This window comes from Marmota marmota, unplaced genomic scaffold (genome assembly GCF_001458135.2).
Source record: "Marmota marmota marmota unplaced genomic scaffold, marMar, whole genome shotgun sequence".
Classification (NCBI taxonomy): Eukaryota; Metazoa; Chordata; class Mammalia; order Rodentia; family Sciuridae; genus Marmota; species Marmota marmota.
In genome coordinates, this window is record NW_026000019.1 from 20,472,726 (window position 1) to 20,496,962 (window position 24,237).

General features: G+C 44.7%; 1 protein-coding gene across 2 annotated transcripts in view; it reads right to left on the reverse strand.

The window, feature by feature from the left end:
* Positions 1–12,337: 12,337 nt before the first annotated feature.
* Positions 12,338–24,237, reverse strand: part of Prrx1 (paired related homeobox 1) — a 63,691-nt gene continuing 51,791 nt past the window's right edge. Inside the window, exons 4-5 of one of the 2 annotated variants that reach the window (XM_048810051.1) lie at positions 21,561–21,632; positions 15,408–15,544 (exon numbers count right to left, since the gene is read on the reverse strand). In XM_048810051.1, the coding sequence (XP_048666008.1) occupies positions 21,578–21,632 (55 nt within the window). In that variant the 3' untranslated portion in view covers positions 15,408–15,544; positions 21,561–21,577. Of the gene's footprint in view, positions 15,545–21,560; positions 21,633–24,237 lie in introns of both variants that reach the window. The other variant, XM_015491633.2, reaches the window with a different exon arrangement.

Here is a 24,237-nt window from a genome sequence, read left to right on the forward strand (position 1 = left end):
GCTCAGTGTGGTCAGCAAGAAAATTGGTTCTGGAAAAAATATTTGCCTTTCTGCCTCAAAAATAATGGTCTCCTGAAGATTGCAAGCCCACTGTGGAGGAATTTTGGCTTATTTTGTGTTTTGCATCCTGATGGAGCACAGGAAATAGGAAAATAGAATATTTTCCTCGGCAAAATTAGGATGTGCTTGGTTTAGCCATTTGACAATTTCTAAGAGTTCAAGTTGAGAAGCACACACGAAGCCACTCTCAAAACTATAGGTCTGGTTCTCAGGTATAATTAGGGAAATCTGTCATCACTAAAGGTCTTGCTCTGATTTTTTTCTTTTTCTTTCTTTCTTTCTTTTTTTTTTTTTTTTTGTAATGGGTCTGCCCACCCAGCAGAATCTTTTGTGTTTTTTTTTTCTTCCTTACTTTTTTGAGTTTGATTTTTCCACAGAGGGTTTAAAAACTCAAAGAAATTCAAGAGTTGCAAGGCCCACAGTGTACCTAAAGAAGAGCACTGTGTCAATTAACAGGAAGCTCCAACTGGTGGTGCCGGTGCCAGACCACTCAGGCTTTGAAAACACATACGAATAGCATAAAAGGGGTGTGGAAGATTATCCCCATGCAGATATGTGATTTAAATTCAGAATGAAATGTAGTCACTTTTCCATCCCTCAGATTGGTGTGCCTCCTTCTGCAGAGACTAATATAGAATTCTCCTTTTTAGGCTTTTGCCCCTGAAACCACTTGATGTGTGCCTCTTAGCAGAACCAAGGCAGATAAGTCTGTTATTTTATCTGAATTATCTTCTGGATTTCCTATTCCATAGTACAATATTTATCTTTTTGTAAATTTTAACTTTTTATAGACAGTTTTCCTCATCATTATCATTCTGTGATGCACAGTGAGACCCTACTTAGCAAATGTAAGCATATTCTCTCATGTTAGAAAATTCATATTCAGTTTATGTTTGGTATCAACATTACAGTCTTCCCATAAGAGACTGTACTTAAATTTCAAAATGAACATATAAATGTACAATTCACCAAGATACATACATGTGTATGTAACCAGATGTAATAATTAGCTTCATAATAATAGTTTTTATTGCTTATTTTCAGGCCCTGCTAATATCCTTTAGGCCTTGAGGGCAATTCTGAACATATCATATTTTCTGGATTCATAGTTAAATTTTATGTTTTGGTGGGATGTCCAATTAACTGAATGAGTCGGCCTCATAGCGAGGTTCATTCGGTGCTTTGAGTCCACACTGTGGTCCAACGACTCCTTTCTCCCTGCACTCAGTCCCCTCATCTCAAGGCAGTCCTGGCGCCTCTGTTTCTGTTTTGTGTATATTATTGGTCTATCTTCTCCTTTTCTTAGGGTCCTACAATCATACTGATTTAATCAACTTTAATTGAGGCATGATTTATATTCAGTAGCTCTTCACATCTACAGGTTTAGCTAACATTGGGAGGAGGATAGTTTTAAAAAATTGCAAAAAAAATTTCTTGTCATCATTCTCTAAACAATACTGTGTGACATCTATTTACAGAATATTTATATCGTATTCTGTATTATAAGTAATCTAGAAACAATGTAAAATGTGCGGAAGAACATGCACAGCTTATATACAAATGCTGTGGCACTTAATAAGAGACTTGGGCATCCACCGAGTCTCCCAGGGGGTCCTAGAACCAACACCCATGGATACCAAGTGGTGACTCTATAATGACATGGGCACATGTTATGTGTACAGCTTTGACAAGTGTGTAGGGTCACCAGTGAGGGATGAGAACAATTCCAACACCTTTGAAAGATCCCTGTGATCTTTGTAGTGCCCCCCTCCAGCCCCAGCCTCTGGCAACCCTCTGAGCTCTTTCTATCCTGTAGATTAGATTTGCCTTTCCTGGTGACTCACAGAGTGGGATCACACCTGGGCACTCTTTGTCTCTACCTTCTTATGCTCAACCCAGCATTTGGAGACTCCAGCATGTTGAGGTTACCAAGCGGTACCGATTTCAGGCATGCAACACAGATGCTTTAGCTGCTGTGGGCATTGAGGTTGTCTCTGTTCAGGGCTATTAGAAACAAAATTGCTACAACCAGTCACCTACAACATTCATATGTTTTTTCAATTTCTCTTGAATGAATACTTAAGGGTGGGATTTCTTAGTCCTATGGAAACCATATTTTCAGCTGGATAAGAAGCTGACCAACGGCTTTCCAAGGGGCTGTATAACTTTTCATTTCCACCAGTGGTATAGAAGATTTCTAGCTGCTCCATGTTCTCACCAGGAGTTGGAATTTTTAATGTTTAATTTTAGCCATTCTAGTGCGTGTGCTGTGCACGTTCATCCTTCAGAGTATTAAAGGATATTTCTTCAGGTAGGTTTCGTTTCTGTGGGATTAGGATACCACTGACCCATTGTCTATATGTATTTTAAATGAGGACCATCCCAAATTGAATCCTATGATTTGAGTGCAACCAGCCATTTTTTAAGGCTTGGTCACTTAGAATTTTTATAAGCATGAATTATTTTATACAAGTAATTCAGCAAAATATTGAGGAAAAGTGAACGTCCAGCCAAGTCCTGAAGCACGTTAATGAAGAAGCATCATCTTGGATAAGTATTGACCTCCTGGAATTCCCAGCCAGGAGTACCTCCTCGTCGTCTCACTCACTCGCCTCCATTTCTTTCTATAGGGAAATGAGAGACTTATTCAAAATCCTTTGAACATTTTCAAGTTTCCATCTACAGTCTGAGAATAGAGCCATCAAGTAGAAGGATCCAGAAATCCTGCCATAGTAAATTTTCTGATTTCTAAAAGGCCTCCCGAGCATGCTCAGGAATGTGCCCACCTCTACTTGTGATGAGACTTCCAATATGCCTGAGTTTCCTCACTGGAGGCCCCTCGGGGGACCCTGATTTGAGAGTGTTCCTGAGTGTGGTCCTTCCTTGCCCGAGTAATGAACCTTTCTTCACTCTCCATCTCCTGGTCAGGCTTATTGGCCTTGTTCCTCAGGGGGCGAGCCTCTTGTGTTTGGTTACGGGGTTCTTTTGCACAGTATTCAGCTGACATACATGTTTCCCCATATTTTTAATCTTCAAAAGTCTACCTTTTCATTTGATGCATCTCCTGACAACAGCACATTTGCAGAATTTTAAAAAATTCCATCGACCCATCAGCATTGTTTTGTGCTGGGAGAGACAGGGAAGGAGCTGCCTTCTTTCTCTGCAAAGGCAGCAGCTGCGCCAGGTGCCCGTGGAGCAGGGGCTTCCGTGAGCCAGCCCAGATATGGACTTCCTAGGTTCAGAGATTCCCAGGTTCTCTGATTTGTCAGAGAACTCACTCCGAGACCTACATGTCGACTGGGTTTTTTCCTCACTGAGAGGAAGAAGGAGACCCTTTCAAGTAGATCCTTTGAAAACTTACCGGCAGCCAAGGGGTTGGGTAGGTGAGGAGAAGTAGGGTCTGCTCCCCCAACAAGAAACACAGCGGACCAGCTTCCGACTCCCCAGGAATGCGCCTGTTTCAGATATCTTTGCCTCACTGTGGCCAAATACCTGACTCGTAGAGCTTGGAGGAGGAAAGATTATTTTGGCTCATGAGCTCAGAGGTCAGTCTGTGGTCAGCTGACTCCATAGCTCTGGGCCCAAAGTGAGGCGGAAGGGTGGGTACAAGGAAGCAGCTCAGGATGTGGCAATCAGGAAGCACAGAGAATGCTCCCCTCACCAGGGACAAATATAAACTCCAAAGGCACACTCCAAGGTCCCACCTCCTCCAGCCGGTGGCACCCTACCTGCCCTGTTAATCCATATCAGTGGATCAGTCAGCGGATTAGGTCGACTGTAACCTCATCATCTCACCTCTGAAGTCTTGCATCGTCACACCTGAGCTTTTGAGGGACACCTCCTATGTCAACCATAACAGTGCCCCCCTCTGCCTCTGACATTGCACAGACCAGGAACAACAGGGCTGGACCTTGACTTCCCTGCACTAACTCTGCCCTCCGCTGCCTTGGGCTAGGCTGTGTCCTTACTAAAGAAACAAAGGAAATTCTTAAGAGATCTCCTCAGTCGCTGTTGGGTAGAATTTCCATTTGACTGGGGAAATGGGGCTTTTAAACTGCGATACCATTTTTGCATGAAAGGAAAAAGGAAAACTCGAGCCCTGGATGTTCAGAGCAGCTAAGCCACAGGGAGAACATCTCGAGGTGCTTCTGAGAAGAGCCAGGCAGCCCCACACCGTCCAGACACCGCCACACTGCCCTGTCTTTGAATGTCTTCTGCTGTGATGCCTCATGGAGCTGGGTCTCCTGACCTCCAGCCCAGACTGGCCACCACATCTGAGCTGCGCCTTGGCAGTAGGGAAGGACAGGGGAGCCCAGAGCAGAATATGGGCCTGTCTGTGCTCCTGTTTGGTGTGTGTTGCCTCATTTAACCCTCCCACCCATCTATGGCAGAGTCATCATTTTACAAAAGAAGAAAAAAGACTCAAAGGATAAACAACTTGCCCAAGGTTACACTAAAAGGAAGTAGCTGTTCGGGGACTAGAACCAAGGTCCGTGTTTTCCATTACGTCATGCCATCCTCTGCAATTCCCTCCTTGGTTCCCGTTCACGCCTGCCATTCTCAGTAGGTCTCCCAGACCCGCGGCCATCCTTCTCTTCTGCACCCATCCCATGCATCAAATCTATGCCCTACTCTTAAGGCCTTGCAGCCATGGAAACCGCTAAGAGTCACCTCCACCCAGGGGCTGAACCTGACCTCTGCACAGCAGAGTAGCTGGGAGACCTCTGGAACCGTGTAGTGAAGGCAGGGATATGTCTCTGATGATGGAAATCTACCTACAGAAGTAAACCGAAGGAGATATTTTCAGTAGAAATCTTCTAGAGACACCAACTCTCTGTACTGAAAACCTTGATTGGGTGAGTCAAGTTAGATGCAGGATTTTTTTTTTTTCTTCTTAAAAACATATGATGACATCTCTCCTCTCTACTTGACTAGAGAAAGCTGGTCATTACACGATCACATCCACCCGACTGCAGCCCTACACCTCCCCCACAGAACCTATAACATCTACATGCCTGATGCTTTTTCACACTTAAATTAGAAATGTATCATCAAGCACAAAAAAGTACAGAAATTAATATAATGAACATGCTGTACTCACCATTCAGCTTTTATTGGGTTTAAATATTTTTTTTCATATTTGCTTTTCATATTTTTTAAGAAATAAAATATTTCAGACATATTTGAAGCACACAGATTTCCTGTCTCAGTCCCATCTACTGCCTTCTGGCTCCGAAGTTCATTTACCAAAATTGTTTCTGGAACAACAATTCAGAATTTTCTGACATTATTTCTCATTTCTGTGCATTTATTATATTTTTACCACACATTTATGTGTTCACAAACAATACAAGACTTAACTTTGTATCCAATGTCACATCTCCCTGCAGTGTGCCCTCCACTAAAGTAATATGTGAGAGGTAACAAAGTGAATATGTGTGGTTGTGGTCATTCGTTATTTTTTTTTTTAAGAATAATATTCCATTGTGTGAACATATCACATTCTGTTTATCGTCCCATTGATGGACATTCTGTTTATTTCCAATTTTGTGTTATTGCAAACCATGCTGCAGTGAGCATTTCTGTTCCTGTCTTCCTGTGCACATGTGCGAGTTTTTCTAGCAGCCCAGAATTGCTGGCCTTATTTTACCTCTGCTAAACTGAGTGACACTAAGCAAATAAATATGTGACTCTAAGAAATAGTTTTCAGATGCCCTCAATTTGTGGATGACCTGGCCATTTTCCTCTTTAGAATGCTGCTTTTTTATACCTAGAATAACATTTTGAGATATTTTTTTCCAGGAACTCCAGAGAGTCAGGCGTTAATTTCTTGAAAGTGACATCCAGTGTATTTATTTACTATAACATTCAACTTCATTTTAGGTTCTAATCCAAAGGGCACATGATGCCTCATAATTATATATTTTATATTTAAATGCACAATGTGAGAGAATAAATCTGAGTTACAGCAGGGACCTTAGAATACTGGTAGGAAAGGGGAAAGGGGCATATTAGTATGGGCAGAGCCACAGTGACAAATAAACCTTGCAATGTTCAACAGAATCGAACCGTATTTTTCTTTCATGTAACACCCCAGGATGGTTCCCAGCCAGCAAGGGCTGCAGCCTCTCTTATTCAGTCACTTTTCGGGGTCCCAAGCTCCCTGCAGCTTTACCATCTTTAATATGTGTCTCCCAAAGCTGATCAGAGACAGTCATCTCCATCCGCCGGCTGGAGCAGACAGCAAGAAGGAGCACAAATGGGAGTCTGGGCCAGGCCTGGAGCCAGGCATTGGCCTCGAGGCCACGGCTCACTGCAAAGGAGGCTGGGAAGTGAAAACTACCTGTGGGCCCAGAAAGAAGAGCAAGTGGACTTTCTTGAAAAGTTAGTTCTGTTTTGCATAAGAAAGAGAAAAGAAATTGGTCTCGGTTCAGTCAAAGTGTTCACAGCAAATGTTTGTTAACATGAGAAAGAAGAGAGTGAACACCAGCTGAGTTGCAATACAGTTTACCATCAACGCGCTCTCTTTCCTTCCTTCCTCTGGTTACTTCCACTGTTACTTTTGTGGCCTACCCTTGGTTCCCTCCTCCTTCTTCTGAGAACAGTGGGCCCTCACCACTCAACCCATGTAGATTTTGGACAGTGCTCCAAGCAAAAGCCAATAGGATCTTATTTTAGCAGAGTTGGTGGTCGTGGTTAACAAGCAGAAAGCTTATCAGGAGAATGATCATCAAACAGGGAAAACGCTGCACGACCAAGGGGCCACCATTGCTAAGGGGACTGAAGGTCCAAAAGTTTACGTCCGCAGAGGAAAGTGGGGACCATTGATTTGAGGTTCTATCTTCTGGGCTGGTGAAAATACCACAGGAGCACTGCAGTAGAGACTGGTCTGCAGATGTGCCGCAGTCTGGCTGGGCACAATCAGGAGCCACTTGTCAAAAGAAACTAACTTTATTTTTAGAACCACACACGCCAAACAAACAGCTCCTCAGGAAAAACCCTCAGAGCCGGAACTGCCACCACTGGCTCTCCCACAAGCCTCTCCACCTCCCACAATCCTCCTGCTCTTGAGGCCGATTGGCTGGGTCACGTGGGCGGAGCCAAAAAAGTCCCCCAATGAGCAGCTCCGTGGTCTGAAAGGGCAGGGAAACAGCCAATGAGCATCACCGCAGAGGAGCCAATCAGCTAGATGTTGCTGGGGCCGAGGAGCCAATCAGCTAGATGTTGCTGGGGCCGCTGTGAGCCAATCATCAGCCGGCAGCTGGAAGTTTGCTGGCAGCTGGAAGTTTGCTGGGGCCCCTTCGGCTGTGGCTCTCAACACAGATGGACACGGGTGGCGCTGCACTTGTGCTCAGCCATGTCTGATAGAGACAGGACCCCATCTGGTAACTCAGTCCACCCCACCTGCCCGGCACAGTGATTGGACCCCGGGGGTGCATAAACCAAGCGAGGACCATAGAACCAGTTTTTAGCTTGTTGTAATAGTTTCTTGTTTCTCAACTTCTTCCAAAGCTGAGTGAATGTCATTCTGCAAGTTCCGGGAGCCACTTTCCATGCTGCATGGAGGAAACCTGACCGCAGAGCCAGAGCCAGAATTCTGTGATGTCACATGTCAGACCTGCACCTGAGATTCTCAGTTACCGTGATTCCTACAGCTCTTCCTTTCATTCTGTGGACTGTCCGTCCCACAAATCCTCATGAAACCATCTTAGGCTGATTTGATTTGGGTTTCTGCCACTTACAGCTGAAATACACCTGAACTGAAACGTACAGTGTTACCAATTATACACCTTCCAGCTGAGAACCGGATGGCCTGTGGTCATCTGGGGAACGTGGAGGATGGCAGCTCATAGTCAGCTCTCCAATACTGGGGTCAGAATCTGCCAAATTCTAAGTGCATTTCCCCCCCTCAAGCCAAGGCATGAGGTTTGAAATACGGCGTTGACACTTAGGGAGCAACAAGAGAAAAAAAAAATGGAAGGTTCTTTTCTGAGCTGTTTGCCAAACCTCTGTTGCTATCCCAGCTCTCCACTGGGCTGTTATGACAAACCACCCCCAGCACCACTGCCCACTGAAAGTCACAGTTTTCTGGGTGCTCCCAGGACAGAGGTGGGACAGCTGGGCCCCAAACTTCCTTCTGTCCAAAAGCAGAAGGCTAGGGTGAAGTCTTTAAACCGAGGTCCTAGGTGGATGAGCAGATCTCAGAGTACTGTTAAAAAAGAAAAAACAGTGGAGTGTGATGGATTCAGATTCAAGAATTATGGCCTGGCGAGATTTCTGGCCTTGGTTACCAGTTATGGAGTCACTGAATCAACAGAGTTGAGTCAGGTCTTGGAAAGGTGGCATGTGTCACTAAGCCATGAGAGACCAGGGCAGCACAGCTCTCAGCAGAGCTTCCCCGGGGCCTGGCTGTGGTGGGAAAGGTGGAAGGGGGCAGAAGTTGGGGGCAGGTAGACCGGCTGGCCGAGGAACTCCATTGTCAAGGGGCTGGATCCTCCATGTTCCCGGTGTCATATGCCATGAGAAGTGAACACTAAATGTAAGCCCCGCTTTGCTTTGCCCTGAATGGAAACTCACCATGGCCACCCTTCTTCTCGGCACTCCCGGGGATAGTTCAAACAGTAATTTGTCTATAGACTGCAGAGTTGTGAGAGACCATTGCAAATACGACTGGAAAATGTGTGCGCCCCTAAGTGCTGGGATAAGCGCTTCAGGGAGTTGTTGGCACCACGCTTGGCTAAGGCACAGTCAGTGGGACCAAGGTGGGCGTCCTGGGAGCTGAGACCCACGGTGCTGGGTGTGCAGTGCGACCACCAGTCATCCCCGCCCCTGGCAATGCACTTCCCCTTCTCCCAGGAGGCTGCTCCTGATGCTCAACCACTGTCACTTGGTGCCAGAGGATCTGCCAGCCAGAAGAGCCCACCTGAAGTGTTCTGGCCAATCAGGGGACCCTACTGCCCTGACCACAGTGCAGTTTCACAAAAGCCATGAAACCCAAGCATGGCCAACGAGAATCTTTGTGTTGGACTGTTCTGCTCAGAGAACCAGCACAGAAGACCCTTTGTTTCTCAACAGAACGTGAGCCCCAAGTGGCCTTTAGCTTTGTTTCCTGTCTGCTCAAAGACCAATCAGTTGGAAACAATGAAAATAAGAGACAAGAAAATAGGTGACAAAGGAAAGAATCACAGAGTGTTGACACCTTGTTCTAGTCCAGTGCTCAGGGCCAAAGGACAAACTGAAGGCCTGTGTTCTGACTTCCATGCTTATGTTAGAAATCAAGCTAACAAACTGTTAAACAGATCGTGTTCTACTTTAACAAACACACCTTCGTTAAAACCTAAAAAGCCAGGTTCCCTGTTCCCAGACTGCTGGGCGTTCCATTCCAGAACATGGCCGTGTGGGGATGGTCAGTAGGTCTGTCCACTCCTCACTGCTGCCCTACCCGCACTAGAAGTGGACATGTGCTTACATGCCTCAGGTCTATCTGCACCCCCTGTCCCCATGAACCTCTTGGCCACTCTTCAATCACATGAACTAGGAGTCCCTGTGTGGGACTTTGGGTCATTTTTAGAAAGTGAAATTTGAAATTTGCCCGCAGTCTGGCTGGGCACAATCAGGAGCCACTTGTCAAAAGAAACTAACTTTATTTTTAGAACCACACACGCCAAACAAAACAGCCTCTCAGGAAAAACCCTCAGAGCCGGAACTGCCACCACTGGCTTCCCACAAGCCTCACCACCTCCCAGCATCCTCCTGCTCTTGAGGCGATTGGCTGGGTCGCGTGGGCGGAGCCAAAAAAGTCCCCCAATGAGCAGCTCCGTGGTCTGAAAGGGCAGGGAAACAGCCCAATGAGCATCACTGCAGAGGAGCCAATCAGCTAGATGTTGCTGGGGCCGCTGTGAGCCAATCATCAGCCGGCAGCTGGAAGTTTGCTGGGGCCCCTTCGGCTGTGGCTCTCAACAGGGGAATTCCAAATCTCAAGTGCCTGAGTATGGTCTAGAAATGGGGGCACAGGCTTCCTGAGGGCACCTGCATGATCCACCCAGGGGAGAGCACAGTCAGAGGGCACAGGAGGAACGCAGGGTAGGGTACAGGCCTTATCTGGCCTAAGGGTGTGACTGCATGTTTGTGACCTCATAAAAGTCACATGTTGAAACCTTACTCCCAGTGGGGTGGTCAGAGGTGGGGCTTTGGAAAGTCACTGGGTTCAGATGAAGCCCTGAGAGTGGAGCCCCCTTGATGGGATTAGTGTCCTTATCAGAAGAAGACAAGACTAGGGCTCACTTTCTCCACCACAGGAGGCTGCAGAAGTGGACAGCCGGCCCAGGAAGAAGAGCTTCACCGTCGGGCCCTCCAGCCTGCAGAGCTGTGAGATGCGAATGTCTGTTGTGTCTATGCTGCATCTTGGTAGAGCAGCCAACCAGACCAGGACAAAACATGGGCTTTGTGGCAGTGTCCAGGATCCCTGGTCCTCTCTGACTCCAGCAGACCTTCTGGGCTGTGAGCTGCCCTTCTCATAAACCCTCTCTGTGATCTTTATCTAGTTGGGTGAGTTTCTGCCACCTGCAGCTGAAAGAATCCTTATCCCTTCAGTGTCCTGCAAGTGGTCAGTAGCTGTGGCTCTCATTGTTTCAAAGCACTTATTCTTACTGTAATTTGCTAAATCAACGTTCTCCCTCCAACATTGTATTGAACTGGTCTCATGAGAGTCACTAATCCAATGGCCTTGCTCTCATTCCCAGTTGGCTGGTCTGCTCCGTAGCATTTGGATGCATTAAACATTCCCCCTTTTGGAAACCTTTCTTTTCTTAACTCTAGAATATTAAAGGAAAAGTTTGATCCTCCTCTATTTCTCAAACAGCTCCTTTGACTTCTGTAACCCTCTGCCCAATTATAGACATTCTTCAGAGTTCAGCCTGGCTCTTGGGGCTGAAGCTACTTCTAACATCCACTAATTGGGATTGATAATTTGAGTCACATGGCGCTCTCTCATCTTGAAGAACCCATTCACTTTTGTACCTCCAAATGTCACATCCTTAAAAAATGAGTCTCAAACTTCTACCTCCATCCTTGACCTTGGTATCAAGACCTATTTCCTGCGTTGACAGTGTTGACAGAGTACTTATATTTGGAGTGTTCCCTGACACTGGGTCTCCCCTCGTTTTGCTGGGCTCTGCCGGAGTTACCAGTGACTCCTTCTCCTAGTCACCAGCTCTCAGACCAGCGCTGTCTGTGCTCTTACTGCCCCACAAGCCCTCTTCATTCTTTTCTTGGAAGGTGTTTCCTCTTCGTTTGTTTTCGGGCCCCTGCGGCAATCTCTGCCTACCCTGTTCCCAGGTCCTATTCTGCTCCACTTTCATTCTTTTATAAGAATCACCCAACCCTGATAAATTGCTGAATTTTTGCATGGCTTTTTTTTTTTTTTCCTACTTAAAAACCTTCCATGGATGTCTGTGGCCTGAGGAAATCCCTTATCTGGTGACGAAGGCTCTGCATCAGTCTTCAGTGTTTTCTCCTGTTCTGCTTTAAAACAGGCTCTCCATCCTGTCCAGGCCCATCTCGCCCTAAATCCAAACTCTTCCTTCCTGTGTCCCTGCCCTGATTCCCTCTTCTTCACTCCCCAGACCCCCTCTCCTCCCCCCAAGTTCTTAACAATGGATCTCAAGCCCCAGATCCCCAAGGAAACCTTTCTTCCTCTTCAGTTCACCATGTTTTCTTTCCTCATCTTCTGGAAACTTCTGTTGGCTCTATTTGTTTGACACTTGTCTTATGCAGTTGTATAACCTTGTCTTTGCCAGAGCTGCCTTTAAATTAGATTTTAATTGTTTTGAAAAGCAGAACTTGTGCCACATATGCAACCCTCTGTTCTCCCCTGGACCGCCCAGCCTGGGCTAGGTACAACTTTAAAGCTTTTTCTTGTGCTATTTCTTTGTTCTAAATTAAAAGGCTGTGCTCTATACAAAGTATTTTTGTCACATAGAATCAAGTAGTGTGGGTGCTAAACGTGTTGGTAAAGCTTGCTGGACTCTCACAAAAGGTTTGCTCCATACCTACCCAGTTCCTCCCACCATTGTCTTTGTCTTTGAAGAATAACACATGATTTCCCCCTTTTATAGGAAATAATATCATACTCTGATAAAAGTTCTCTTGTTTATCAGCACTTCTTAGCTTCTTACCTCTTCTGAATGTGATTTTAGATCTTAGCAGATAGGTATTTTTGAAGTTCAGAAAGAAAAGAATCAGCAGCCTCTAATGTACATAACAAAAGACACTGAAATATCCTTCTTTCATTTTATTGAAAAGGAAACATTTCTATTCTAGCGCAAACAATGTATATTTTACATCATAAAGCAAGATATAATTTACATATTACATTTCTTAAGAGATCTTTATACCATTATGTTATTCCTTTTTTTATTAGGTTTCTTCTTCTGATTTAATTTAACCTGCCGACTACCCTACACATCAGCATCCTGTTTGGAAGGGGGGTGGGGCAACAGCTCATGGTGCTCATCTCTGTCTGGGCATGACCAGGCCTTGAGGTCTGGCCCTGAGACCTTCTTCTGAAAACTGGTTTAACAGCCAGAAGCTACTTCTCCAAATCACATAGCAAACTTGTTTTCAAAAAAATCAATAGTAAATCGAGTGCTAGTACTAGATGGTTTACTTCTTGATCAAGTGCTCAAATAATGGATGCTTGTAGTGTTGGTTTACTACCAATGGGCAGTCCCATGCCTGACCGGCACCAATCACTTCCAATTCCCAGAAATGGCTTGTCTAAGGTGTCAGACAGAACCTCCCAGTTTCCCCCACCGTTTGGGTTTATGGGGCCAGGATTTACTGTAGACCACTGGAAATGTATGTCAGGATGAAGGTTTCAAAAGATTTTGTTTTACGTAACTGTCTTTTCTAAGCGTCTCCCCTTTCCATGCATGACTTCTGTTCTTTACCTATAACCCAAATCCTCCTTTAGCTATTCTCTCCAAACTCCAGACCCCTCAAATTCATCAATTTTTTGGATTGCACTCACTTCACAAATCAAATAATGTTTCCATCTGTAAGGTCATACTATTCCTTTGAAACTCAGTAATCCACAGAAATGCATGGGACAGAAGAATGAGTCAAGAGATTCCTCAGAAGCAAGTAATGTGAATTGTCCAGCCAACCTACGTGAACCATTCTCTAAGAAATGTTTTCATAGTGGGTTAAAGGGAGAGGGGACCAGTTTGTGAAAGCAAAATGCCTAAGATGGGCTTTCTTCTTATTATTGGAAGAAGTACAGAGTAGACATTTGAAATACATTTTGAGATGAGTGGCTGTGGGTCTGGGAAAAAATATCACCATTAGCTCAATCTGATATGCCAAGGGAAATACAAATGTTTGCTAAAAGTGCATCTTACACCCAAAGTTCTTGCCTGTCACTTATCATGCACAGTTGGCATATTTGGCCAAAATCAATCTAAAGATTTCTAATCACAGGTAACTAAATGTATTAGAATCAAGCTGGTCAGGATAAGAATATAAGTTAATATATGTCTATTTTGCATGTCTTAAATTATTCTTTGGTCAAATGGTGTGATTTCTCAGACATCTAAAAATATAAACCTGTTTCTTGCTTCCAAATACAAAGCTTTACGTATGTACAGCAAGGGAGCCATCTCCTTGCTAGAGAATAAGGCTTCCTGGTATGGCACCACTCCATGAACACTGTACACTTTTATAGTCCTCTTCCTCCCAAGGCTAGAGTGCTGGACATGCAGAGAACACAGAAATCTTTAAAGGAGCACAGGAATAGAGCCTCACAACACCCCTGTGGGGTAGGGAGGTATTGCTAAACCCATTTTATAAACAGGCAAACTGAGGCACGGCATGGCAATAAGGTTGGGTCAAGTCCACCTGGCAAGTTAAAAAAGCAAGGCTGGAAACAGAGAGAAAGAAATAGGGATCAGTCTTGGCTCCTAACCCTAGATGCTAAACTTTACTTCAAAACACTAAGGAAAAAAAAAAGTCCACAATTGCCTTTAAAGTGTTTGGAATTTAGACAAACCTTTAAATATTCCACTTAAAACATGTGTCCTGTCTTTCATATTTCTGTTGAGTGGAGAAAGCAGATGACTATCTTTTCCTCCTCTAAGTATAATTCCCATGATAGAATATATCAGCATTCAACCAGAGCCCCAGCTCCAAATTCAAGGACATCTTTGTTCTCTCGAATAATTTGTAATTCATTTAAAGCCCTAATGCAAAAACGACACTGTTCTCAAACAACTGCCCTGCCAATTGCTGCGTGGCCTTAATGAGAATTCTGTGTGGAATATAAGAAAAGAAGCAAGATCCCTTACTAACGTCTCACCACTGCAGAGATCAGGACTGTGGTGATGGTGTGAAATTTGCTTCCTGTAGAATTTGAAAAACTACAGACTCAAGCTTGCAATATTTTATATATATATATAAATATGTACAGTATATATATATATATAAGTGCACATCTGACTACCCTTAAGGCACCAAAGAGAAGTAGGCCATGTCTTTCACAACTCCGTCTTTGTTTTCCTAGAGAAATTTCTCTCCCTCTCAGTGAACATATTTCCTCTACCAAACAGCCTGTGACAACAAATAACTTTAACTCAAGATGACTGATTGTCTAAATGGGGCAGGGTGGTGTTGCTGGTGATATTATGGTGCATAGCTTAGAGCTCAGACCTAGAGCGGAGAGCTTAGAGTGAGCCAGCCACAGCCAGCCACGCTGATCAGACAGACCAGAGACCAAACTTGTACACAATTTTTGTTTCCAGCAGCTGGCGGAAGAAAACCTTACCATAACCGACAGACAGAGAGAGAGTGAAAAGGGAATCATGGGAGGCACAGATCTTCAGAAAGACTTTGGCTTTGCAAAAGCTCCTGGAGAGAAGTGGGAGGAGCTCAGAGTAAGGCACTGAGGTTCTCACAGGTTGGTGACAAGGCCTGGGGCATCTCTCTGAGCCTGTGTGTGCGTGGCTTTGTGGCTGCCGCAGACCTTTTCAAAACCTCTCAGGATTATGGGAGTGGGTGGGCTGACCCTAACCGAAGAAGCTTGGAGTATATTAATCAAAGCATGAATAGAAAGAAAAATAAAATAAACACACAGAAACAAATGGTGGTGGAATTCCAGAGGGAGGAGGAACATTTGTTAACTAATTTTCATTTTGCTCCTCTCCTGCTTTTCTCTGCCATGGTCCCAATATGTTAGTTCTGTTTGTTTGATTGTTTTTACTTTTTTTCCCAGCGGATGAAGAAATGACAGAGCAGGATAGGTGTCTTATGGTTTTTGATTTCTTCTTAGGCCTGTTTAATTTTTTTTTTTCCTCAGTTGACTGTTGGCACTTGGTTCCTCTGTAAACTATATTCCTTGGCCTTCAGTCTCAGGTTGGCAATGCTGTTGGCCATGTTGATGCCCTGAGCAGGGCTATTGTTGGCACATGTGGCAGAATAAGTAGCCATGGCGCTGTGGGGACAAAGGAGAAAGCAGGGAGAATAACAGGCATTAGTTTCATGAAGCTGCAAGTCCAGGCCCCGGGTGGGTGCACTCTCAGGACGGGGCCGGGCAGGGCAGGGCCAGGCAGGGCAGGGCAGGGGTTGGACTAGGTGACCGCTAGGTCTCTCCCAGCTGGGGCTTTCCATTAGTCTAAGGCACTTGGGGAGGTGGCTGTGTTTTTCAGGGCAGGAGAAAGCAGAGGAGAATGAGACCCAGGGAGGGAGGGAGGGGCACTTGCTGTGTTGGGTACAGTGAGTAATGATTTATTTCTGGGGTGACAGACGAGAGCTGCCCAAATTGAGCAGCAGGTGCTTTATCAGCTGACTAATTAAAACAGCATTTAATCTCCCTGCCTCCATTCCCTAGCCCATGGGACGGGTGACGCAGAAATGCAAGTTTGGGACAAAAAAACTAAAGGAAAATTTGCTGCTTCACTCTAAATAGCTGTAATTCTAACACATTTTAGGTAATTGATAAATACCATGAGAAGTAATGTGCTCAGAGAATCAGTTAGCACCCCAATGGAACTTCCCAGTCCTTCTTGATTCCCTGGTTGATAATACCTGCATTGTGAATCAAGAGGTGCCTATTGACTGGCCTCAATGTCCTGACCTCTCCCCAAAACTTCCTGCGGAGCACACGCTGCTTTTGGCTCAATTATTTTGGAAATGTCTAAATTTCCAAAATAAAGTATCAAAGGCTCCAGCTTCAGCACCCTTGACCTTAGAGATAACTGTTTCTCGCTGTCAATATTGCCGACAAAAACTTGACGTTGTCATTGTCAAAGACTGATCTTAGGACCAAGAACTGGGCATAAAATTGTCATTGGGGGATTTCTTTCTTTTAAAAATTTTATTTTATTTCTTTATGTGTGGTGCTGAGAATCTAACCCAGTGCCTCACACACGCCAGGCAAGCACGCTACCGCTGAGCCCAGCCCCAGCCCCTGTCCTGGTGGGTTTCTGATCACTGCATCCATGAATCTCTTTTAAGGAAAAAAGAAACGGTGTTGCAGAATTGTACTCGGATTGTTTCCTTTATACTGAATGGATAAAAGAAGACTAATTTTAACTAAATGAAAATGTTTCTAAGATTGCAAAATCCTTTTCAACTGCGGGGTGGATAGACAGACTTATACATGGAATGACATGTGCTTTTCTGGGGCCTGCATTCCAGTGGAATTTGTCAGCCACACAGGAGCCTGTGGCTCTGGGATCAAGTGACAAGATCAGAAAGAGAGAAAACTGAAGCTGCTCTACAAGAAGGACAGATCCCTGACCCCTCTCCCGAACAGTCCAGACTTATCGTAGCCTAGTTCAACTTGGTGACTAGCAATTAGCCCAGGAAAATGGAGATAAAGAAATGTAGAAGGTTACGGATCACTCCCTCTCTCCAGAAATACAAATCTTCAGCTTGCCGCACGGGTATAAAGCGTGTGAGCAAGTGTGTGTGTGTGTGTGTGTGTGTGTGTGTGTGCACGACAGAAGACTCAGAAGGGTTACAGAGTCTTGCCTCCCTCACTTTCTCCTCCTCCTCTTTTCTTTCTTTCTTTTCTTTTCTTTTCTTTTCTTTTCTTTTCTTTTTGGTACTGGGGATTGAATCCAGGGGCACTAAATCATTGAGCCACATACCAGCCCTTTTATTTTTCATTTTGAGACAGGTTCTTGGTAAGTTGCTGAGGCTGGCTTTGAACATGCGAACCTCCTGCCTCGGCCTCGGGAGCTGCTGGGATCACAGGTGTGTGCCACCAGGCCTGCTGCCTTTCCTCATTTTGCCCGCTCATTCTTACCCAGTGCCCCTGCATGATGCTCTCCCTGCTACTTCAAGGCAGGTCCTCCTATAGCACCCTACACTCTGCTTTTATCACTTCATTTAATTTTTTTAAAAAAAATATTATTTTAGTTGTAGATGGACACAATATCTTCATTTATTTATTTTTATGTGGTCCTGAAGATCGAACCCAATGCCTCATGTGGGCAAGGCAAGTGCTCTACCACTGTGGCACTGCCCCAGCCCCACTTAATTTGATTCTCCATCATCTATCACTGTTCTCAGCTGTAAGCTCCACGAACCAGACACCACCTCTGCCGGTTCACAACTGGATCCTTTGGTAGAGCTGACCAGCCCCTCATACACACTAGGCACTCAGTAAACTATTTAGTGAAGAGACGAGTGAGATGTATGCAGATGGGCTACAATTTAACCGATTCCTGATCACTATCACTGGTTTCTGTCATCCTGCTATGAGTGATGATTTCTTAAAAACTAATCTGACCAATGTGCTTTCACTCTTTAGAAGTCATCCTTGCTGTAAATTTCGCTCTCCTAATGGAAAAAACGAAGTCAGAAGGACATGGCAAAAGGGGATGGTCACTGCATATTCTGGGATACACAAAAATACCTTCTCACAGTAAAACTAAACCAATATTCATACAGTTGAGACAGACTATCACTTCCCCACTCTCCACCAAAGGGCACGGGCAGAAGAGTCTCCAGTTAAAGTGGGATTAATTAGGAGTGAAACAAATGACCAGAATAACCCATTAAGATAGGGAAAGGTTTTTTTTTTTTTTAAACAATGCACCAAGAAATGCCATTTATTTTCAAAACTCATACACATATCATCATTTAGCTTCTAGACTGATTACATGTTTCCACTCAAGATTCTGCCAGAAATATATGCAAATCCATAAAACCCATTGTCAAGGAATTTCTCGGACACACCAAAGACCGAAGAGATGAGTGGATTTGGGAAATATATCTAAATCATGGATTATTATAAAATCAGCCAAATTAGCCTTTCCCAACCAGGAGTATGAGAGAATAAAGCACTGAAGATTATACATAGAAGGTGCCATTTTAAATACACAGGGAGAAGCTGGACTTACAGGGTATCTGCATCATTTGGAAAGTACTGAGGGTGGAATTGAATGGCCTCTGACCACACATGGTAAAACTTTATGACAGAACATGGAGATGAGCTCTGGTGGCAAAGTGCAGACAGCCATGGAGGACTTGGCCGAATTCTGGAGATGTGTTTTCCGTTCTTTGAGAGTCTAGACAAGCAAAGTCCTACTTAACAGCAATTCACCCTTTCTATTTCTTGGCAGACAAAGCAAACTGCGACCTTGGGAGATTACGGTAGTTTACTGGAGTTGTTTCCACTGTTTTCCAGAAATGTCTGCAGTAGCAGTGACTGAAGTTTTGTCTACTCTGTGCCAGTTTTGCTCATTACTCCACAATCTACTACCTGTGTCATTGGGGATTCTAGTCTGGGACTTAAAAGGTAGCACATTTCTTAGAAATACTGAGTTTTTCTCTCTAATGTAGGCCAGACTATAAAATCCAAACTCAGAGGAATGTTGACCCACTTTTTTACTCAAAGATGAATTAGTAGGGAATTAGGATCATGTATTGCACAGGATGCTCCCAAGACTTTGTCTCTTGAATGATGCAGCCTGCGCTTCTGCAGTAGAGAACAGTGGCCTGCCCAGTGGTATGGTGGTGCCATCATAGGAACACCACAGTAGGGGTGAGTCTGTATAGGAATCCTCCCATTAGTGGGGTGTGAGGAGAACAAAGCTGTTTATATTAATGAATGGGTTTTGTGATTCCCTCGAAGCTTCAGAAGGGATAACATTTCACTTGTAATTTTTAGAAAAATTGTAAATGTCGAAGAAACTAATCTGGATAGGATTGGTAGGATAAAAGAAGAGAGGTCACCTTCATCCTAGCCTCTTAACTGATGTTTAGAATGTATGGTCCTTCAAATAGAGACCACAGTGTTATTTTGCACACGTATTGAGGAATTGCCTCTCTTCCCTATAGTAGTTCCACTGGGTCTAGGCTTACAATTCCATATGTGCTTTACAGGCAGACAGTGGGTGGTTCTGCAACATACCAGTGATGGACACAACTTGTCACAGGTCAGAAAAGACAAATTGCTGAGTGGGTGTTCAAGGAGCAGCCTAGATGCACGTTAAGCATGGCAGTGGCCAAGGAGAGGACTTGCTTCCTAAAGGGAGAGCAGATGCAAGAGAGCCTTGCATGGCTGCCAATCTGAGACACTGTTGGTGACCACCTGTCGTATGTCATGGAAACTCCTAAGGCTCTGCTTCAGGAGAAGAAAGAACACTGAAACATCATCTTGCAAGAGAGAGAGCTGTCAGGGCAATTAGCTGCTTTCAACCAATTTATGAGGCCATTCAGAGTATGTGAAATGACCATTCCTTCCTATCAAAACTCCTGGGGTCAACAGGTAAGACTGAAACTGATGTCCATCGTAGGTTAAGCATAAGACAACAGAGAGCCAGCTTCCTACCAGCGGAGCTTACCTTCTGAGTAAGGCAGAGTGCAATATGAGCTGATTCCTGGCCCTGACTTTATAGGGTTTAGCTAAAGCACATTTCTACTTAAGTTCTAGTAAAGGTCTCTGTATTTGTGACCAAGAAAGGACTTCACTGGAATAACGTGCATGGAAACACTGGAGATGGAAAAGAAGGGCTGATTCCCGTCTGTTGACTCAATAGGGGGTGCTGGGACTTCCACAGAGCTGACACGTTGAAGTGGGCTTGGAATGTTTCCATCTCCTTATTTGGAGATTTCTAGCAGATGTGGCCTAGCTACAGGCAGCACAATGCCAGCCCCGCCCTCACGGTTGAAGGACGGTTTTCACTGGGGACTGATCATTCATGATCCATCGAACTGCTCCGAAAGGCTGTAGTGAGGGAAAATGTGCTGAACTAACTGCCAGACACCCAGGAGGCCCCCAGCAGCCCACTCATGGCACGATCTCAAAGCCAGGAGACTCAGGGACATCTTTCCCTCTGCTTTCTCGCCACCCGTAGTGTAAACCCTACAAATCACAAAACAGTTGAGGATGGCTTGGGAAACAATAGCACTTGACTATGTTTTCAACTTTAACGTGGCCTTCTAGCTGAACAAAGAACAAACGATGACAAGCTGTTTAAATTTTTACTCCAAAGACAAATCTGTCACCCTAAGAAGTCTGTGGGTCTTCCTGGGAATCTAGGTTTCCTCTGCGGGGACTTAGCTTTTCAAAGGCTGCAGAGCCTTCAGTTTCCCAGGCTCTGTGGTCTAGAGGGCAGAGGCCGCCTCTTTGGTGCGTTCTTTGCAGTACAAGAACAGTGGAGGCTCCATCTAAGAAAATTCAATACTGGTTTTCCTCGGGAAACTTACTATGGAAGTGACAGCCCTTACATCCTGTTGGAAACGTTCTTATGAGAACTTAACAATCACTTGCAACTTCTGTTTTTGAAATTCAGAGGTTGCTTTTTGGTGTATACTTAGCTCTTACAAGTGGACACGCCTGGACCACATTTCATCAGCCAGTCTTCAGGGTGTACTACATGTTTAGTCATATTTCTGCAAGCTTTCCCTTTTCTTTCTAGAAATGTCTGATACACAAATATGCAAATATTGGCATGCGGATGCTTTGCATCTTTCTATTGTACAGATTTTTTTTTGATATTTCTTTTTCGTATGCAATAGGGAAACTAGTGGATCAGTTTTGATACAAGCTTACATGAGAAGTCAATGATCTGCCAGGAGCCAGGATGAGAACATAGTTCTTCTGACTGCTGGGACATACCCTACAGTCAGTCACCTGACGCCTCACTCTGTAAGGCCTGTCCTGTGTGTGGACAGCACTTCCATCATCTTGGAGTGGAACAACTTGCAGATGCAGAATCTCAGGCCCACCCTAGGCTTAGTGGACCCCAGTCTCCAGGTACGGGGTCCCAGGCGAGTCCCAGGCATAGCCACATGTGAGGAGTGGTGCTCTCAACTCACGCCACCCTTAGGTTTGAGGACAGGTTCTCCGGTAGCTCTGATGCTCACCACAGTCCCCGCTGTAGGACCTCACTGCTCACATCTCCAGGAGTTGAACCCCCACTTTCTTAAACACACTTAGCTTCCCCTTCAGCCCTACCCCCAGCAGCCACCCTCTTCCCCCTCTGACAAGTTACCTTTTCAGTGTCTTCCGTTAGAATCCGTTATGAAGCCCCTCGTGTAAACAACATCTTGGGAGGGACGAGGATCTATGTTTGAAAGTGTGAAAGCGAGAAATGAGCCAAGGTGTTCAGCAGATGTCAGGCCGCACCAGGACCACCACCAAGTGACGGGGATGAGGAAGGGGAGGGAGCTCTGCCCTGGTGCTTTCGTCTAGCCCTCCCTCCGCAAGCAGCACTCTGGGCCAGGGCTGCAGAGCCGGGCCAGCTCTCTGCTCTCACAGGAACTGAGGTCTCTGGGGGAAGGGTGTCTTAGCTATTTCATCTCAAAAAACATTCGGCAGTCCAAGAGCTGGCTGGTCACTGCCACCCAAGAGGCAAAGCGCTCTACCAGCGAGTCCTCGCAGCCGCAGGGCCTGTGCGTGGGGTCGTTGTCATAACTGTCCTGAGCTAAGCGGTGGGTATGTGTTCCAGAAAGCTTCCTTCAGCTGACCCCAGGGAAATAAAGAAGACACCTGCCAGAAAGAAGCATCCATGTTCGCGAATGCTTTGCTTCCTCTGGTGACTCAAGTCCTGCCTGTCATCTCCTGTAAAACGCTCAAGGAACGAACAAGTCCATGACATGCCTTGGAGTAAACCATGTGTCTCAGTTTGCCACGGACAAGCCCAGTTTATGCCCGCCATCCTACGGAAATTATCAATACCAGTTCCCTTTCACTTTCAAAAGTGTCCCAGTTTGGATGACAAGGTATACAGCCACCAGTCTGACTGCAAATGACAGCCAGGAAAAAGACTCATTGGCTCTTCCCCAGTCCAGAGTTCTGAGCGTTAGAGAGTAACTGTTCTGTGCCTTGGCTTCCTCCTCTCCTCTCAGGGAAGAGCCCTGGAAGTCAGCCAGCTGCTCTCTGGCAAAACTGTCTGCTCATAGTCCCCAAGTTGCAGGAGCAAGCCACAGGGCTTATCCCGTGGAGTGCCCATACACCCATCTGAGACAGACCTTGCCTCAAAACAACGGTTTCAACAGTTCAATTTGCTGCATCCAATACAGTGCAGGTTCAATTTGAATGAGAATAGTCATGTGTCCTAAGGTGTGGGACAGAAACAGGGACCACAAGCACGGGTTCTCACTGTTTCCTGAAGACTTAAACTTGGGCAAGTGTTCAGCCTCCTCTTCTTTGGAACTGGAGCAAGGACAGAGTTATCACACAGGAGTGTCCCAAAGATTAACCAAGACAAATGCTTTTTAATGAATGTCACTAACTTGACATAAGGACCAAAAGAAATAGCGAGTGAATTTTCCATAACACAAAATGTCTATTGATTCCTCGGCTTTTCATCACTTGTTTTTCTTCTGTATTTCTTTAACAACAGTCATGTTTCCTAGCAAGATTTGAACTGTGAAATCATGACATATTTGATTCTAAACAGCAAGAAGACCTCCAGGTAGCAAAATGGGTTTGGCCACTTTTAAAAATTAAACAAACTATAAACACTTCAGACAACATTAGGGCAAAAAAACCATATTAATTTACTGCATTAAACCATCACTTTTCTACTTAAATTTGGAGATTAATTTATTCTTCATACAGAATATGAACTATCAGGTTCTATAATACTGTTTTAATTTTTACAAACTCTTGTATCTAAGGGAGAAGTGATATAAAAGCACACGATGAAATGAGTAAGAAGTAGTAGGTTATATGATCTTAAGTGAAAAGAACAGAATACAAAATAATATGTACACTAAGCCTACACTATATAAAATATTGAGCTCTAATTGCAGAAATGAACAAACTAGCTATATCAAGATGATACAAGTATGGTCTTTTGAAAACACCTCTAGATTTTCTTCATCATCTTTTTAGCTAAAATAGAATTTTTCCAAAAAAGGCACACATGACTTGCCACGTTAATAGCTTCAGTTTGATGATCATCTACAAAATTCCGGTGGTGTGGGCACTGAGGCTTGGCTTCTGCTGTGGCCAGTGTCTAACCCGACACTAGTTCCGGAGGACTTCGTCCCCACGAGCAGGGGTCTGCGCTCAGCTTCTCCCTGGCAAGGACCCTAAGGAGGACGCAGGCAGAAAGGAGAAGCAATGCTTCCCAGTTACCACCAGATTCACACCCAAGATCTTGAGGCCTCAGGCTTTGAACTAGACCATCCCACAGGCTATATAGGGAGTCTGTGGACTACCAGCACTCATAAAAGAAATATTAAAGAATATGTGATGTCACAATGGTCCTCAAATGTATTTTTAGTAAATCCTACAGAAGAAGGGTCTACATTTTAAATAGGACACACAGATATAATTGATCTTTCAAAATCAGCAAGGCTGAGAGTAATGGGGTCCAAGAATAGGACTTCCTATACGCGGGGTCTCCATGTACGAAGACCAGAATTAATTCAGCTTAATTTTACAACAAGGAATATAAAAGACATTCCCAAATGCACTTATGGTGTTTCTCTCAAGAACTGATTTGGTATAGAAATAACATTTAGGTGAGGCTCTGGGCTTGAATTAGAGCTATAAATTTGGAAAGCATGTGCATTTCATGAATGTGGCTTTTCACTTCAGGGGCTAGGTTTCTGCCAGGACATACTCTGTTAGTCTAAAGCTTGTCCTTAAGCCCATAATGAACTTGACAATAAAAAGATTTTTTAAAAAAAAGCACAATAAGTGAATTTGCGAATACT